This window comes from Haliaeetus albicilla, chromosome 3 (genome assembly GCF_947461875.1).
Source record: "Haliaeetus albicilla chromosome 3, bHalAlb1.1, whole genome shotgun sequence".
Taxonomy (NCBI): domain Eukaryota; kingdom Metazoa; phylum Chordata; class Aves; order Accipitriformes; family Accipitridae; genus Haliaeetus; species Haliaeetus albicilla.
This window is the reverse complement of record NC_091485.1, coordinates 74,551,627-74,571,497: the sequence shown is the minus strand read 5'-3', so window position 1 is coordinate 74,571,497 and position 19,871 is coordinate 74,551,627. Positions and strand designations below refer to the sequence as shown.

The 19,871-nt window shown below is 42.7% G+C and overlaps 1 protein-coding gene across 7 annotated transcripts in view; it reads left to right on the top strand.

Annotated features, from left to right (window-relative positions):
- Positions 1-19,871, top strand: part of TSNARE1 (t-SNARE domain containing 1) — a 482,633-nt gene that overhangs the window by 152,160 nt on the left and 310,602 nt on the right. For all 7 annotated transcript variants that reach the window (XM_069780153.1, XM_069780149.1, XM_069780152.1 and 4 more), the window contains one exon: positions 16,472-16,549. In XM_069780153.1, coding sequence (XP_069636254.1) covers positions 16,472-16,549 — 78 coding nt within the window. The remainder of the gene's footprint in view (positions 1-16,471; positions 16,550-19,871) is intronic.

Genomic DNA, 19,871 nt, shown 5'->3' with positions numbered 1-19,871 from the left:
TCATCCAATGCTGACCAGCAGTGGAGAAGTCGGTCTGCAAAGCATCTCCTTTCACAGCAGATCCATGTGCCCCACCTAGTTTACATGATCTGTCTTGTGGTCACCCAGTGGGGCTGGTGCAAGGGTAATACCTGGGAGCTGCAAGATGATGAAAAGTTTGTGGGAGGCAACTTTTCACCACTTAAGGATTGCTGGTTGCCCCTGAGCAGCATGATTTTACTCATGTGAGCAGCAATGTAGCCCAATTCCTGCAAAGGTTCTGCTGCCTGGTGCTGGTACCCTCTGCACAGTGCAGCGGGGTGGAAGGGAGTCAGGATATGAATCCAAAAGAACACTAGCACTCCTGATCCTTGGGTCTTCATCACTGTTTCTTTTAGGGAAGAAGATGAATGACTTGTTGAGGAGTCATAGAATGGTTGAGGTTGGAAAGGACCTCTCGAGGTCATCTAGGCCGACCTGCCTGCTCAAGCAGGGCCAGATTGCTTAAGACCATGTCCAGATGGCAAGTGGAAGGATGGGCTGAAGCTTGCTACAGGTGAACATCGGCACTGGGGATGCACCATCCTGGCAACAGAGATGGAGAGAGTTTTGGGGGCCCTTCAGTTTCAACCTGCTCTTCTGGAGGAGCAGAAAGGAGAGAATTTTGCCCAAGGAGGTATGTGGCATGTCTCAGTCTCCCTGAGCTGCTTCATGAGATCTGCATGGCAGTGGCTGCTGCTGACTTTAGAAGTGGTGGGTGGAAAACCATTCAGTAAGAGGCTGAGGGAGTGAAGGAAAGGAGAAGGAGGCAAAAGGAGATGAAAAGAAGGAGAAGGCAGTCCAGCATCCCCAGACAGACACCCAAGATAGGTCCCCATCAAGTGGCCTCTGTTGGCTTGTAGATGGATGAACTCCCTGCCCCAACCACGCTAGGCACAAACTCTAGCTTCTAGCACCCAACCATTTAACACTGGTTGATGCAACAGCAGCACGAGGGAACGTGAGGGAACAGGGATTTGGCAGCAGTCCTGTTTCTTCTGCTAGAACATTGAATTTTATTATTGTAACCCTGATGTCGACGAAAATCCAGAGAGCCATTGCTGGCAACATACTGCCGACGTGTTCAGGTTTACCATTAATAATAGCGTACACAAAAGGCAAAGGTTTTATACATGCAGAAAGTCAGGGTGTTAACCCTTTTATAGCATTTGATAGGGAGTGTGCGTGGGGAAGGGTTTCTTTGACCTCAGCTGTAGCAACATGTTGTAGAAAGAGTGTCAGAAAATTATTGCGGCACTTTGCAAGGATGTTTGAAGAGAAGCTACAAGAGGAAAATGCTATTTCTTGGGTTTGCTGACAAAATGCCCTAAAATGAATGTCCACTTTGGGATTCCTTGAAATTTTCCAGAGGGACTAGAGGATTAGCTCCTGTGGAGGTTGCGCATCTCCAGGAGTTTTGCCCGTGGTGCCAAAACAGATATGTTTTGTTTTTCACCACTTTGCTATGTCTTGTATGTGCATTTCTCTCTGCATGAGCAGTGGTACTGGTACTCAGTGAGGTGATGTAAATAATTGATTTTTATTTACTTTTTAAGTTTTTCCTCCTTATGGCTGATAAATATGTTTAGAATTTATCTGAAAATGAAAAAAGGAAAGAAGAGTTGCACTGTCTGAAATATTTGGGGGAAAAAAAACCCTCTTTTTTTCTAGTTTTCTTGTTCTTTGGGGGTATAAATGTGGGCAAATTTTGAGAATAGACAGTATTTTGGTTCAAAATGTCCAAACATTCCCCTCTGAAAGCTTGCAGTGGGCTGCTTTGACTACGGTAAAAGGAGGAAGAAAAAAAACTTGCAGCTGAAACCAGCTTACTGATTTTGGCATTTGTATCTGTTGACCTAAACCAGAATGCTTTAGCTAATAAACCAGTTGTCTAAAAAATTTAATTCAGCCTTTTCTTCATCAGTTTCCTGTCACTTCCACTTTCTCATACTCATCAGTATCGCAGTGCTGTGGATTTTTTTTTTTTTAGGCAAATACTTCAACCCATGTCTCAGTTTTATTTTGGAATAAAGGGAGAAAGTCTGTGTTCAAGTACATAATAGAGTCTTTTCGATTAAGATGAAGAGCAAAATCTGGTCTGTAGATATTTAATGAGTCATGCTGAGAATGAGAAAGAGAGCAAAGTTCTGCTGAATTAAACAGCAAAAGGCCAGTTTTTGTCTCACAACTGAATGCACAGATGTGCCTGAGGATGGATCAGTCCTCCTGCGCATTAGGGCTGTGCCCCAGTGCATTAAAAATGCCGCTGTTTTACCCATAGGGAAGGGATATTCTTGCTTTTACAAAGGTGCAGAGGGCATTATAATAATCTCTAATAAACATTAACACCCATGCAATCCCCCTTTTTTTTTTTTTTTTGTGTCCAAGCGTGGGTATAAAGTTCATTGTCCAAATCACATTACATGTGGAGTAACTACATATCTTCTGTAGCTTTACGTAAACTTCTAATAAACTTCTCTTTTTATTTTATTTTTAGCACTGTCATGGGCTGTATTGTTCTGCATGGGTTAGAGGTTGCCTGGTACATTAACAGGTCCATGAGATTATGCCTGAAATTGTCTTTGAAACAGCAAAGTATTTTTTTTCCAATTAACAAACAGCAGTAGGATGAAGTTCCCCTCTGCTTCTGTCTTGGGAAGTGAGGAAGGACTGTTGCTGAGGGAGTGTGCCTCTGTATATGAAAAAATAAAAGACTAATTCTGTAACATTTGCCCACATTGACCATGAATAATATGAAGGCTTGCCAGTAACTTGCTCAGGGTCAGAGAACTCAAAATCTGGTCCATGTGAAACCCAGGGAGAGTGAGCTGAGCCTGTGCCTTTTGTACTAGTCTTTCCTTTGCAGTGGATAACTACAGCAGTAGTTGTGTAACAAGAAACAGGACATTTTATGGCCATTGCTACAACCTCTGCTGACCACTTGCAGATCCCACAAGCTGTGGAGGAACATATCTGTGTACAATGTCCCACAGAAAAAAAAAAACAGGAGACTTCCAGAAGTTATGCCAGGTGGTATTTTGTCTTCGTCCCTGAGTGGCCTATGGAGTTTTGTACGTATGAATTATAAAACTCTGTATAGGTTTTATGATTTCTTCCAAAAGAATTAGTTCCTTGAGCCAGATGGATTCTATTATGGTTAATCTTAGGCAAACAAAAGTAATTTTCCATCTCCATTCAGTAAATGTTGGGAAGGTGCATAAATTATCATGCATAAATTATCAGTATATTTTTCTTATTTAAACATATAGATAAAGACTACCAATAAATGACAAAGGGTGTATTGCACTTTTTCATTTCTCTTTAGGACATCTACTAAGTTACCTTTTCCTTTTTTGCTGGAGAATTGAACCTCTCCAGAAGAGGAAGGTGCATCATTTGGTACTTTTGTTCTGAACTTGGAAATCTGTTCCAGCACTTGCAATACAATCCATCTGCAAAACACTCTTTTTCCCCCTAGATAGATGCCAGCTGTCGCATTGCTTGGTTGCTGTTTCCCATTGCATCCACTTTGTCTCTGTTTCAGTAACTTCTGCTATCCTGTCATCCCAGATCTCACTTAATCTCCCTGGAGCTTCTGGTTTGCAAAAACTCTCCATGCAGATCTCAGTGATACTGCAAGGGGTCTCCAAGAACGTTGCATTTACTTACTGCAGGTGCCATTTTTCTTCTATATCCTTGAGATGGTCTGAAATTTTAGTCCTGACCAACAAAGGAAGTGATGAAGAGGAAGGAAATGGGGAAAAAAAGGCATTTTCTACACTAGAGCTTCTACAACCTTGCTGCTTGAACAAGCTTGGTTGACTCTGAAGCGAGCTTGGGGGTCCAGCATCACATCATTTTCCTGCAGAGCTCTCATGCACGTGTTTTCCCGTCGTCCTACACTTCTTCTTCGGTATGGACTTGTAAATGCCAAGGGGCTGGGTAGACACCAATTAACTTTGTTGGGTATCAGTGGCCAGAGCAGCGAGGAAAGCACTCCCTTCTCCCACCCCACTGTTCATCTCCATCTATGTGTCACCACTGTTGATGCACTGAGTCTCATCTCTGTCATTGTTCCTGGTAGATTAGTGACTCATCCCAACCCTGGAACCTCGCCGGTATGGTGGTAGTAAGGATAATCTCATGAATTATACATATTAACTGCTGCGATCACACATTCTTAGTCATTTTTATTACAATATGCTTTTTATCCAATATGCTTTGGGGGTCTTTCTGGTAATTGAGTACGTTTCAGGATTTTGTTTATACAATCCGTAATTTACAAGGCGTGAAAAAAATATTTACCTGGATGTTTTCAACTGGAAAGCTGTGGTAAGCTAATATTTTTAAAGGTTGATGTCTTTCATTCATATGGCTGATTTTTCTGATACCACTTCCTTGCATCACATGGACTTAATCAGGAAAAAAAAAATCATCTCCATTTTGTAATTAATAGCCTGGATATTTTAAAAGATATTTTGCAAGGCAATTAGTGCTGAGTGCATCAATAAGACCAGAATAGAGACTGATTAAGAGCTAGTTTAAAAATAAAAACAGTGTTTTGTAATTTATATCACCGATAAATCTTTAAATAACGACATTTCAAAAATATTTGGATTCTTCTTTTTTTTTTTTGGCTGTTTTCACATTACATTTCCAACAGCTCGGGCAGTGAGTGTAAGATTAATCCTTTCCACTTTGTTTTTCAGTCAATTCCTTTGCATTTTCACATACTGTTGGTGCTGGTGTCTGTGTTTGCATTAGCATAGGACTGCAGACTATCCTAGGAATATAGCAGTGCAAACAAAAACCTGCCTTCACTCAGGTTTTATTTATATACTCATACCACATCGTCATTAAAAACAAACAAACAAAACAAAACTGTCAAACATCTTAAATTGCCTTTTTTTTAATGACTCCAGTATCCTTTTAAAAATACAGGCAGGCACCACCTTAACGCTTGCTTCTGCTACTGCTTTGGAGCATGAAGAAGGGAACATGATTAGACTTTCCATAATGGAAAGCAGGAAGCAATGGGATTAGATAGGGAAATTTTGCAAATGAATTGGTATTTTCCAGTACATTGATTTATTTCAATCAAAAATGAATTGTCTTTTTAACTATCTCCTAATTCACTACCAGAAAAAAGAAAAAAAAAAAAGAATCAAAGTGCTTTGTTTTATTTAAAACCTACTTAACTGAGTCTTGGTAATACGTCAGAATTATGCAAAACCTTTTAAAGTTTGCCTCCCCTTTGCTTAAAAATTGAGAAAAACTCTTAATTGTAAAACTGTCCAACCAAAGCCAAAATTCCACACTGCCAGAATTAGCAGCAGCTTAATCCATTGCACAGTTCCGCTCTGCACTTATTCTTCATAAAATTTTGCTTAAAATTTTAAGTCTATTTTGCAGTTAACCATCACAGAAAATCAACATTCTCCCTAATTCTCCTGTCTGAACAAGAGCACCTCAGCCAATGTGGATGTCAGTGGTGAAAGTAATTCTCTGAATTCTCTGAATTACTTCATTAATTTTATAGAGATTTGAGCGGGTGAAACAGGACTGAGAATCCCACTAACTCATTTCCCATGGGCTGCCAAGCTCGCCTGACCTTCAAATCACTCTTAACCATCATATTGCCGCCATGAAGTGATAGGCTTTTTATTCTAGTAACAGTCTTGTGAGTCTTTGACATTTCCTTCTACTAAATCAACAGAAGCTGCTGGTTTTCATGTTGTAGAAATTAGAAGGCAGTGTGGGGTTTGGGGGATTTTTTGTTTAGTTGGTAGGTTTTTATTTTTATTTTTTTCACTGCTGCCTAAAAAGGAGTATAGGATGAGAACAGTTTTTTATAGCAGCAATATGGTTTAATGCAGATGTAAAGAATATCTCGTTTTGTACTGCAGGCCACCGCTTGCTTTCTAGCATCTTTAATAAGCTTGAGAAGAAAAGACTGAAAACCACAAACTGTAACTTGCTGCTGGAAAAGATCTGATATATTTCTAGTGTCCTTGTAAAAGCAGGGAACTTGTTAATAATAAATTAAAATAAACCATAAGGGTAGTAAAGTACCAAGTTCTTTGGTTGGGCGGGACTTTTTTATTGAGTTTTGTTGGGTAGTTCCCTCCCACCGTGAGCTGGAAGCAGCCTCTATCCATCATCTCTGCTTCATCTCACCCCTTTTCTTTTACAGTGCGGTGTATCCCATTTTCTGGGTGTAACCCATTTTCTGGGACACTTTATACCAGCAACTTTCTCTAATGCTATTTCTGATGCTGTTTGGGATTTCTCTGCTCCTTGTCAAGATTCCATGTGCAGTCGCTCCAGGCTTTCAGTCATAGCTTTGCTGTTCAGACGCAAAGTCTACCTTCAGAGCTGGAGCAAATTTGGTCAGGGCTGCTGTTGCTCACATCTGGCCGCGTGGAACGACATCGTGCTCACCAAGGAGGACACATCTCCACTTGGCCAAGAGTCAGTGCCTGGTGGGGGCAGAATGAATTTGTGTGTCTCAGGGTTGGCTCTAGAGACAACTTCTTCTCTCGGTGGACTACTTGGATATTTCTCTTGCTTGCCTTAATACTGTGTGAGTGGGTTTGGGGGGCTGTTTTTGTTGACTGCTACTATGAGAATGGTGGAGATGTACCCTCTGGGACGTGGATCCAAAGTGGTTCAGCAAAGCTGAAAAACGCATTATCAAGACAGCTGCAGATCTCCTTGGCCAGGCTTCCTATACGTGAGCTGATACACTGGTACTGCCTGCAGTCATACTCTCCTGGACACCCAGGGTGAGCTGCAGGGCTGAGAAAATACCAACACTAGCTGTGCACCTACAGTGTCTCATTGCTTTCTTCTTCAGCGGTTTCTTATTAGCATATATGCCAAAGAACGAAACGAAAGAGAATAAAAACATCTTAACTAGAAGTAGCGCAAAGCAAATCTGATTAAATCTTGATTGCACTGTAAAAAGATAACTAATGGTTCCTTTTCTCTGTGAACAGCTTCTTAGGTGTACACAGATTTGCATTTTTATGGCTGAGGACTTGGTACTGTGTTTGGAGTTGCAGGGGGAGGTTTCCCTCGTGGCTGGGCAGGGAGGATGGGAATACGGCGAAGCACCCTGGGTATGATGCTCCATCCAAGTGGCTTAGGAACAAACTTCTTTTGGCTAATTTAAAATGAAAGTGCATAGATTCATGCAGCCCCTTTCCTCAGCGAGGTCATGGAGAAGATAGTGTCTTAATTCTGTATCTTCTTCAATTTCTGAGATTGACTTTCACTGCAAGTTAATGCTCACCCTTTACCTTCTCCTGATTTCTGTGAGGGATGCTTCTCCATGCCTGGACTGTCCCTTGCAATGCCTCCTGTGCCACCAGAGCACAGACATTTGCCAAGCTGCAAAGTTTTGGTCCCACTGCCCTAGACCTCACTTACATGGGAAGCTTTTGTATGAATAGCCTTTTTCTTTGGCTTCTTAGGCTTTCCTTGGGATAGGCTCTACATTTATTATTCCTCTCAGAGATATGTATTGTATATATATTTATAGCTTCATTTTTTTTCCTAGGATCTTCCAAGAAAGAGTCATGCTGAGCTCCAGTTAAGACTTACTAGCTCTACCAGCAACACTTGTGCTGGGGACACCGTGCACTGCAGTTACTTCTCTGGGGACACATTAAGTAAAGCACAAATCTCAGAGGCTTTAAAAAGCTTAAAGTGTTGAAACTCTACTTCAGAGAGCCCAAGAAAAAAATGCATGCCTATGGGGGATCCTTACAAACCTGAAATGATTCTCCCTGCCTGCTTTACCTCCTTGGTCTTGTCCACTCATTGGATTTGGGCCCTGCACTTAACTCGGCTTAGAAATTATAAAATCTCCATCTCCTCTGGTGAACTTGCTATTACTGTGGTAGGTCTTTCAAAGAAAAAAAAAATCTGTTCTTAAAGAGATGTGTTTTTTTCTCTCATTTTCACTATATTTTTTTCTGCTAGTGTAGCTGGTGGGGACTTAAGTTGGGAGTAAGGTACTTCTTCAGGACAAGGCTGTGGGGTGAGAAACGTACTGGCTTCTCATTTTTCCCATGGGGAGAGGAGGAGGAGGCAGGTACTTCACTACCTAAACATATCTCCCTTTCAGATGGGTAGGCCGAAATGGGTTCTCCCACCTGAGATGCATTCAGGTAAAGCTTCCTTTCTAAAACTAGGAAAATTTTATTGCGTATGTTCAGGAGAACTTGGTCAAACCAGCAAGGCAATTTAAAAAAAATGAATAGGAGTTTGTAAGTGTTAATGCAAGCAGAGACCCCGAGTTAACCCGTAGGTAATTGAATTCTTGAATACACTGACCCCACTGTGTGAGAATAGGGGTTGGAAGAGGATTGATGCAAACGCCGGCCTCATCCCATTTGTAAAATGTGTAATCCTCTCGGTGCCCCCCTCTTTGTGCTGTGGCCATGCTGAGGAGACCCAGGTCTTTTGTACAAGTCGCTGCACAAATCTGTAGCAAAGAGCTTCAGAGCATTGCCATGTGAAACAGCATCACATTTTCCAATGCTGATGAAAAGCATGTTGCCTGATGAGTGTGATTTTTGCTTACATTTCCCTTTATCACTTATTTCACTCAAACTTCAACAGGAGGAAATAAAAACCTCCTCAGCTTGCATGCCAGAAGCAACTTTGCAACATTAGACACGATGCTGCTTCTTTCATTCCCTTGCATTTCCCTTTCTATTTTAAGCTCTTTTCCTTGAGGAGAGGAGCCTTGTCCAAACACGCTCTTAGCTGATCCTTTCTATGCTGGTATTTGTTGAAGATTTTTGACCAGTTTCAACAGAAGAACAGAGGTCATGAGGATAAATGAGGTTCCTCTGTGGTTTATACGACATGGAAAGGCAGTTGAAGACCCAAATGGTGTTCTCGCTGTGGAAGAGAGCGAGGTTCTGGTATGAGATATGGGATGAGACAGTGGGAGAGTCCACAGGGAGGACCACCCTGGGAAGCTGTTGAGTACTGGTGCTAGAGGACTTGTCTGGGCTGGGTGTAGGTGGCTGTGCATCCACCAGTTCTTGCTTGTCTGTGTTCTGTAGCATTTTCTTTTTCCTGTGACAATCCGCTTCTTTGTCTTTACTCTTTCTTTTTTTCCTTTGTATCCTTCATCTTCTACCTCTTCATTTTTTCCTCAATTGTTGTGGAAAAGCTAAAATAAAGACAGGAATTTAGCATTTTGCTCCAGAGCAAATCTTTTACTTTTGGGCCAGCAGCCAGAAATCAATCTTTTTCTCTCCCTTGAGTTCATTTCCTAGTGCCAGACGCACATGGCTCTCGTTGTGGATCATAGTCTTCAATAAAGAGTTACCCTCTTGGATAACATAGGTCAATTATATGAAAACTCTTCAAGGGGGGAACTCAAGCCTTGCAACGGCTCTCCTGGTCCTGGGGAAGAAACAAGGTGCTTGATGGGTGAGACTTATCCAGTCAGCTGGGTTGTGAAGGGGTTAAGCCACAGGGCTGAGTGCAGTTATACTTAATCCTTGCTGCTAGAGGTAAACTGGGGATTTGGGGTGGATGGTTTGAAATCATAGTGAGCAGTTTGCTCCCTACCTGCATGTACTCCTTGTAGGAGTTTCATGGTACAAAAGAGGAGTTTGGATTCCAAGTAACTTCCTTCTGGAAATTTATTCAGGAAAGGATGATATAACTTCAGTTAAAGCTTTCAAAGGAGCAAAGATGCAGGTGCAGGAAATCTGTCACTGTCTTTTACCGTACACAGACATAGCTCTTGGTGGTGCATTGGGGATAAATGCATTACAATTCTGAGGTGTTGAGCTGCTTTGCTACAGCCACATTAAGTATTTTAAGTAGAAAGATTGAATGCTTGTCCTGTTTTTCCTCTTTTCCCTTTTTATTAGAGTTACTGTAATTATTGCCTGCTTTTTTCTGCAACTTTTGAGTTATTTTGGGTTTGCTACAAAATTGAGTTCAGGGAGGCAATTGACTTCACCTGGCTGCAGAAAAGCCATTAGGAGCTTCAAATTAGTGTGAAATAATTAATAGGCAAGGAAGATTAACATGGGGAACACAGGCAGTTTTCATTAACATTAAGCAAAAGGATGTTCCTGTAGGTACCTTTACTATGCGTGTTGTCCTGGAACTCTAGCTATTCCCTTTGGATATTAATTATATCCAGATCACTAGAGATAAGACCCTGTACGCCTGCTCAGGCTTCTCATTTGGCTTGTCTTGAAGAGGAACCAAAAGACATTTTAGCTTGCCAGCTTGCTCAGATTTCTCCTTCTCCTGCCACAACTGCTGTCGGTGGCGGTTGGAGCTAACGACTATCACAGCACCTGAGAGCCCCAGGGATGCCCATGTGCATCAGCAGCATTTTCTCCCTCCTGAGCAGGATGGGGGGAAGCAGACCACGAGCTCTCATGTTATATTTTGCTCCAAGCACTGATATCGCATCCTTCCACTGGCCAGTCCTCATCCCAGGTGTCTCCAGTAGACAGAGGTGTGATGCATTAGAGATTATAATTGCACTGAAATGTGGAAAGCAATGCACTCTGAGTCTCTGCTGGAATAGTGGTTACGAAAATCATGTGTAAGGCTTGTATGGATTTTTAGGGTTCTCAACCACTCTCTACGACTACTTGAAAGGAGGTTGTAACAAGGTAAGTGTTGGTCTCTTCTCCCAAGTAGCAAGTGATAGGACAAGAGGAAATGGCCTCAAGTTGTGCCAGGGGAAGTTTAGATTGGATATTAGGAAAAAATTCTTCACTGAAAGGGTTATCAAGCATTGGAACAGGCTGCCCAGGGAAGTGGTTGAGTCACCATCCCTGGAGGTATATAAAAGATGTGTAGACGTGCTTAGGGACATGGTTGAGTGGTGGATTTAGCAGTGTTAGATTTATGTTTGGACTTGATCTTAAAGGTCTTTTCCAACCCAAATGATTCTATGGTTCTATAATTCAGGGTTTTTTTGTTTGTTTGTTTGTTTTGCATTGGCCCAAAGTGCTAGGGGTAGCACAGAGGTCGAGATACCACCTCTGCATAGTAGGTAGGTGTAACATGGTGTTGCATGTCTGGATTTAAACGTGGTGTGGTCTCACTGATTTTTGCCTAGAGGAAGCAATTTCTGGGATAAACTATCCCCGGAACAGCTCCTAAGTTTGTCTTGGCAATACAGAGCTGGGCAGCCAACTAACAATAAAACATGGTTTGTTCCCTTGCTCTCTTTTATTTACTGGTAGACATATTCCATTCAAGTTTTATTTTGAGGCAGTTTGCTGGGATGACAAGATGGGAAGGGTTAACAGCACAGAGAAGGCAGCAAAGCTTGGCTGTGATGATGTCCCCTCCTCCTCCTCCCTCTCCATCCTTTCTCAGTGCACTGTCACCATCATCGAACAAGGAATATCGCTTACTGCACACATGCAGTTATCTTATGATGAGACACCATTTTCAGCAGTGATGGTTGCAACTATTTTTCATGTGAAGGAAAGAGATTTTTAGTGCAATAAATAAAATAAGCACATGAACAACAACAACAGAAAACAAAACCCAAAGAAAAGCCAATACATGCGCTTCAAGGACTGCAGCAAGGTAGATTATGAGGCAGTGGCTCTTTCTCAATGTATTGGGTTTACGTGTCAAGGTTTTGGTAGTGGAGGGAGCTGCAGGGGTATTTTCTGTGAGAAGGTGCCAGAAGCTGCCTCCATGCAACCAAGAGAGAGGAGTGAGAACATGTGAGAGAAACAACCCTGCGGACCCCCAGGTCAGTGCAGAAGGAGGGGAGGAGATGCTCCAGGTGCCGGAGCGGAGATTCCCCTGCAGCCCGTGGGAAAGACCATGGTGAGGCAGGCTGTCCCCCTGCAGCCCAGGGAGGTCCACGGGGGAGCAGATCTCCACCTGCAGCGCAGGGAGGACCCCACGCCGGAGCAGGGGGATGCCCGAAGGAGGCTGTGACCCTGTGGGAAGCCCACACTGGAGTAGGCTCCTGGCAGGACCTGCAGATCTGTGGAGAGAGGAGCCCATGCTGGAGTGGTCGATTCCTGAAGGACTGCAGCCCACGGAAAAGAGATGTGGAAGGGACCCACACTGAAGCAGTTCATGAAGAATTGCAGCCCATGGGAAGGACCCACCTTGGAGAAGTTCATGGAGGACTGTCTCCCAAGGGAGGGACCCCACAGTGGACCAGGGGAAGAGTGTGAGGTGGAAGGAACGGCAGAGACAGTGTGTGAACTGACCACAACCTCTATTCCCTGTTCCTCTGTGCTGCTCAGGGGGAGGATGTGTGGAAAATTGAGAGTGAAGTTGAGTCCAGGAAGAAGGGATGGGTGGAGGAAGGTGTTTTAAGATTTGGTTTTATTTCTCATTATCCTACTCTGACTTGATTGGCAGTGAATTAAACCAATTTTCCCCAAGTTGAGTCTGTTTTGCCTGTGATGGTAACTGGTGAGTGATCTCTCCCTGTCCTTATCTCGACCCACGAGCCTTTCGTCATATTTTCTCTCCCCTGTCCAGCTGAGGAGGGGAATGACAGAGCGGCTTGGTGGGCACCTGGTGTCCAGCCAAGATTAACCTGCCACACTCAAGCTGTTTCTTAAGTTCACATTCACAGCTGAGGTCTCCCATTGCAGTTGACCAGAGCATGTGTGAACACACCTTGCTTTGGTAGAGCATGTACTTAAAAGCTCATGCTTTCCATTTGTTGTACCTACCTGGGCATCTGTGTAGCTTTTCAGGTAAAAGAATTCAGTAAGAAAATACCAGAAATGCCAGTATTAACTGCTGCTGCTTTAGCAATTGCAATAAATATAACAGGGCATCATTGTTTGCTAGGTGGGGAGAAGGTTGAGCTGATATCAGAAGAAGCTGGGTTGTCCTGTCTTCTGCCAAGGGGATTCTGCTGGAAAGCAAATGAGGAAAATAACTGGAAACTGTAAAAATGTTTTTGGCAATATCCAGTTACGGAAGCATAGGAGAAACAATTTGCACATAGGATTCTGTAACATATGCACCGCAAACTCTTCACAGCTTTCAGGACCCACAGTGTAAGTAAAAGCCACATTTTCCCAGTTGTGGCCCTGAATTCTGTTAGTGTTGGGGCATACGAAGTATTTACTGGGTATCGGCAACTTCATACTCCTTCTTGGGGAATCGTAATATTTTAGCACTCACTTTATGTGGTCAAAGACATTTAATTTTTTATTAGACACAAATATACTTCACATTCACTTTCTTTCACAGCCTTGGTATGTCTTCATTTAGCTTGGCAGTACAGATGCATTTTTGCTTTGCTTTCTGCTGCTGTTTTTAAATTGTTTTGCTTGTCTGCTTGAACTGCTGAATCCTCCATGAATAGTTACAACATCTCTGCTTGATGTGTGGAAGCTTGAAATTGGAGCTGTTAAAACAACCTCCTTGTTACTACTTTCTTTTATTTTCTAAAACAAAAACAAAATAAAACCAGAACTGGCAACATGCTGTAACATGAAATAAAAGTCCAGGGGCAGGAAACTGCAAGCCAGATTCAATGCAGTTTTCCAAGATAAGCCATTCTCCAAGCATTGCATTTTCAAAGTAATTGTTTGGAAAGTCTGACCAAAGGTTGCATCTGCCTTTGTTTTTTCATTTAATTTGCACTTGTTTGAGGTGTGGGGATGATATGGTGAGCTCTGTTAGATATTTATGGATTGAGACTTCAGGCCTTTGAGGGCAAGTTCATCATCTCACAGTCCTCTTGCATTTGGCTAAAATAAATATACTGAGGCTTAAAATGTTAACTATTTCCATGTCTTCAGAGTATAATCCTCACACATTGTCCTGTTGCGTTTTGCCTCTTTTCCATTAGGGAAATGTGGTACAAGGTGAGCAAATTGGTCTTCCCTTGGCCACCCAGGGGAGGTTGGATAAATCCCGCCCTCCCAAATTAGCACCTGAATTTCTGGGTAGTTTTTAACTATGGACCGACTCTGGACACACGGTGTTGCTTGGTGTTTGTTTCTTATGGTGTTGCAGGGACTCCAAAACGCAGGTGTGCGCAGTCTATGTGAGGAAATTGGTGCTTCTCCTGCCTTTTGCAACATTTGGGATATTTCATCTTCACTTTTGGAATGGTTTTGGCATTTTAAATGACTCCCCAGAGGTACCCCCTGGATGCTGTGAATCTGCAGGAGTGTCCCCATGTGGGAACACATTGAAATCTGCAGTCCATATTATTTGGGGGGGTTAATGCAATGCTGTTTCTAGCTGAGTGCTTATAATTGAGGACTTGAAGGAGTTTCCAACCCTTGGTTTGGTTGCATCATGGTTCATCTGGGGCTTCATTCAGCAAAGTACCTAAGTGCATTTGGATCAGGATCACTGGGCCAGGCTAAAATTCTGTTGAGGCAAATTCAGTGTTTCTAAGGAAAGAATGGAAATAAATAGGTCGATAAACCCTTCTCTCCCCCACAGAACCCCCCACCCATCCAAATACCTCTATCAAAAAAATGAGTGGACCAGTCTTCTCAGCACATGCAATTGGAAATTTAGCCAAGCTGAAGCCATATCCTGACCACCCATTGTCACTTATTACTAAACCGGAACATGTTGGAACACTGAAAAACCTCCTGAAACTGGGGTCAGCGCAATCTGTAAAGATCTGAAAATCTTATCCTGTGCTGCTCTTTTGTCAGTGATTTAATGAAAGCTGGATCTTGTTAGTAACAAGTGAAATTCCTGTGGGACAAGTAAGCCCAGGCTAATTTCTGGTGTTATATAGCCTAGCTTTATATATAGTTATATATAAAGCAAAGGAAAGAAGTGTCTGGGACAGCTGATTTAGGAGGAACTGCAGGAAGAGAAGAGTGGGAAAATCTCTAGCAATGAGCCCCTGTGCATTTGGATTAAACACCATTTAATGCCCTGGATTTGTGTCAACCTGACAGACTGATCCAAGACTTTATTTACGGCTGGTACAGGGCTGAACCGTCTCACGTGAGTGCTGCATGGGTGAGATGTGTGAGAAGCAGTGGAAAATCCCCAGATTGTGCTTTTTGGATGTGGAGCTTTTCCTCAAGCACCGTGAGATGCATCCTCAGGACTAACCTGAGCAGTGCATCAAGCTGGCTTCTCGTTTTGTTCAATATTCATGGTTTTCGCCTTGCTCCATCACTGACCTTCTGCTCTGCCAAATGCAGGTTGGGTGCATGGTGTTTTAACAGCTTAGTGAAATCTGATTAATGGGTGCAAAATATGTCACAGTTACAGTCTGCTGATTTGAAAATACGAATCGTAGCTCCTGTTTGTGTTCCTGTAATGCTTCGGCTCAGAGGAGCGGCTTGCTGATAGCTGTGGCTGTTTGAATGCACTGTAGTGTGTCAGATGGACAAGCCCTGCGGTGCTTTTGGACTTGACCAAAGTTTCAGGTAGAGCAGCTTCTGGGAAACCTACAAAAGCTGACCCAGGTGGGAGGCAGAATGGGGCTAAACCATGGGAAAATCTGCTGTAAAGCTGTTGCCATAAAGCTGGTGCCAAAGACATAAGTGTTTTGCTGGTGACTATTACCAATCAAAACCCAAATGCCTCTTTAAAGCTTATTTAAGTGATGTATCCTTTCTCTGTAATATAGGCCAGTCCAACCTCACATCGCTCCCTCTCTGGGGATAATGAAGCTGTGGAGGAGCTCAGGATAGTTTCAGGGGGTTTAAAGTTGGGAAATGAAGCTAACAAAAAAAGTCCCTAACCCCAAACATTCAAACCCTCACTTCAGGGTTCTCCTTGTAGGGCAGATTTGGGTGACTTTGCCAAATTGGGACCTTGGGAATGAAGCTGAAAGAAATCACCTGGGCAGCAGCAATAGCAATTTATGGCACTGACTCATTGACCCTTGCCATTGGGCTATCAGGAAGAAATAGGGAGAAGGGGAGCCTCTCTTGGGGGCTGGAAAATGAATGTGTGGAGGACCCATCGGGGCTTCCATCTTCTTCCTGCCCCAAAAGCTTTGAGCCTACGGAGCAGTTGCACTCTCCTCACTGCTTCCTCCACTTTTCTGAAGGCAAGACCTGCTCGGATGCCCTCCTGCTCTGGAAAGCGATAGTTAACCATGGTCTTGTGTCTGCTGTTTCTTGTTCGTTCGTGACTCTAATATTCCCACTTAAATGAGCAGAAATCATTTACGATCATCAATTGCTAATAATTCCTACAAATGCTGTCTCAATTCACATGGGCTGTATCTGCCGTGTTGCAGCAGCATCTTACTGTCCTGATGGTGCTGGAGTGGGTATTTGCATGTCCAGTGTAAGTTGCGTGATCAGACACTGTGGAATGCTACATCAAACCACCTACTTGGGCTCAATTTCTGCAGCGAGGAAGAACCTTGCATCCCCCTTCAAAGGATCAGCTGGGAGGTGAGCCCCTTTCCAAGTGATTTGTGGTCTCCAGTATTAATATATCTTCTCCCTTTTTGTCTTCACAGCCACCCAGATTGATCCCAGTGAACTACAGGAACTTTTTCAGGAGACTTCAGCCAACGTCTTCCGAATTAACTCCAACGGTGCGTATAATGAAAGGTTTCCTAGTCAATTGTGTGCTGTCCTGCTGATGACTCGTGTGTGTACACAGTGTATGGCAGCTCCTGTTGTCAGAGAGCAAATATTAATGCAGTTTTTCTGCTGCTGCATCTCACAAGCACCAGCACACGTCCAATACACAGTTCTTTATAAGATGTAAAAATATTCCACCATATGTTCCATTAAACAGGCACAGATATATTCCAATACTTGCTGAGACCACATCCTTTTCTATTTTTAATTGTGTCATCTGTTACAATGGGGAGTTAGAGCGCAGAAAGGTGGAACAAGCCAGACTAGTTTTCTAATATGTTGCAGCAGTACTGTGTTCAAAGCCTGTCATGTAAGCTTGCAAAACATCTATCTCCCTTATAAAAACACCAACACCAAAACTCTTCTGTTATTTTTCACTCTGTGGATTGAGCAGGGATGCTATTCCTGCTCATGTCTCCCCAGACCCTAGAGATGCAGAGTGCTTCCCTCCTTTACAGACACGCTTTGGCTCATCAGTTTTGTTGGGCTGGGCTGGAGGGATGTATTTTGCAGATAGATATAAACTAACGTTGCTGAATGGTAGTTAATGTCATGGTATCCCAGTTCTAAAATACACTAGTGTCAGACAAGGATCTAAAACTATCGGGTGCTGATTTTATGGTGGACCTTGAAATTGCTTCTGAATCACCTGGACAGCTTCTCTGTCTGGTCTGTTCTGTGTCTATGGGGATTAGGTGACAGAGAGGGCTGGATTAGATGTGAAGAAAGGACCTTAGTGCCTCCTTATTTCTCTAATTATTCCCCTACATATCTCAGGGGTAAGGCCCCAGTCCTTGTAGCAAGGAATCCTTGCTAGAACTTCGCTTACAGATGGGTGTATAATCGTATTATAACTCACAAAAATACCTGTATTAGCATGAATCTTGGTTGCTCCAGCACTAATAGTTTTACCTTGACAACAGTAGTGATGAATGGTAGTAGGATGTCTGCTACCAAACCAAGGGCTCAGTCTGAAGTTTTCCAACCTGCTCACAAGTCTGTGTGTGCTATTAATACCCAAACTAGCCAGGTTAGGGTTGACTTGATATGTCTCTGTGCTGTATTCACAACTCCGGCTGTAGTGGAGTCTATCCTGAGAAACCTTTAAGATGAGTGGTGCATCTTTTTTGAAATGCCCCAATCCAATTTCTCTTTTTATTCTGTGTTAGAATTGCATTAATCCATTCAATTAGGTTTTGAGCAATTTCTGGTGGTCTTTGTTTCTCCTCTGGAGATGGTGTAGAGTGTGTGATGGTGTGCTTGCTGTTAAGAGTTGCCTGTACTGAGGGCTCTGAGAAGCAGGTAATGACAGTGCCTGTACTGAAAACTACTTTGCAAAATTGGAGAGAGTACAAAGAAGAGCTATGACAACTGTTTGAAGTCTGAAAATCAGACTTTAAAATGCATGCTATCCGAACTTCTGTCTGAGACATCTAAGAGGACTTGATCATGGTGTGTAAGTACCTCTCTGGGAAGAAAGACATCAAATAGATAGCATAGGGCTCATTAATCTAACATTCTTGCACATAACGAGATCAGGAGATAGGAGCCAAAGCTAGACAAATTCAATCTTTCTGTATGAGGATAACTAGCCATTAGAACTGCTTATTGAGGGGACATGATGGATTTGGCATTGCTTCGAACCTTTAAATCAAGATTCGAATGTCTTTTTATAAGATATACTTTAGTCCAGCTACAGTCTACGGTCTTGATGTAGGAGTGATGGGACAAAATTTTATGGTAGGAAATCAGATTGGATAATCAGAATTGCTCTCTCTGGCCTTTAAAATCTATGAATCTATGAATTTATAATGCTTTTTAAAGTGCTTTTAGGTTGAAGAAATGCCCATAAGATACTCTACTGTTGTTGCTCTGTTCACCAGCCATATTGTTTTTTGTCTGCTAAAGTCAGTTTCATTCAGTTTGTGTGTGGTTTCTTCGCAGCTTTTCCCCCAAAAGTGAATACAGCTTTTCAGGAAAGGGATGCTGAATGTACTGCTAAGGTTTGGCAGAGCTAATCCACATTAGGTAAAGAACTGTGTAGGGTTATAAAATGGGAAAAGATGCCCATGATCCTTTCTGCCCTGTACAGCTGTACCATATGGTCTCTTGAGGAAACTCAGCAAGCTCTGCCTCCGAGCGTGTAGCAAAAGTCAGTGCTGCTGTTTGTGTACGACCACGCAAGCAGCTGAGCAAGGAACGAGCAGCTGCATTGCAGATGCTCACCAGATGACGGTTTGCACTCCGCTTGTGCTGAGCATGGTGTGTTGAACGTCCTATAGGGTTGCATAAATCCAATCACAGCTCCTCTTTTCCTTCTTTTCCTGCCTTACCCCAGACTCTTTAGGGTTTTCCAGGTTCCCATTGTGTCTGGAGACCAAACCGTGCACCTGTAATGCTCTTCTCCCTCTTGGGATGCTAAAGATGTCACGAGCTCCCCATGCTATTCTCATGTTTAGATTCTCAAAATGCCAGGTTGCGGGCAGTCTTGGCTATGTTTTTTCTGTCTTTGGGGAATGACTGTTTTTAATGAAACAAGAAGTCGCCTTTTTACTGGGATTTTAAAGTAGTGTTGATTTTTATTGAGTAACATTACAAAAGTAGTAACGCTACAGAAGTAATCAACACTGCATGTTTTGTCCCTCTTTGCACTCCTTAGTCTTTCTGCAGAACTCTGAGCCTTTGGGATGATTTAAATTCTTCTTGGGCAGTTCAGGACTTGCCTCCTGACCAAGGGGGATCTTTACAATTCTGAGCTGATCTTGGCTGATCTCACATATAAATGCCTCCTGCTCCCTTTTTCTGCTATGAAAATGGAAATCTTCCTCATGTGTTGAATAAAAATCTTAGCCAGGACAGTTGGTTCTGTTTATGTGCTATTGAATCACTGTCCTGCCAGGTCGTGAGCTTACAAACTTTTTTTTAGCCCATCTCTAACTGAAGTGTCCAGGGGCAGAAGGAGTTTTTCTCCTATTCTTTGCATCTGCTTTCTTTCTCTAACTCTTTGGTGTCTGTCCCTGTTGAGCATAGGGAAGGTTGTCTGATAGTGCTTTGACTTATGCAAGTTTTATGGGGTTCTTTGTTCAGTTGATTTTTCCTTTCCGGGGGAAAAAAACACAAAAAGAAGCTCAAATACTGGCTGAATTTGTCTTATTGATGGCTTTTTTCTACTTACTTTTATTAACGTTTTGCATTTCTTTCAGTGTACAGCTTTTAGATGCCTCTCAGTAAATGCCTTATAAATAAGTAAAATAAATAACACTCGTAAAAGGG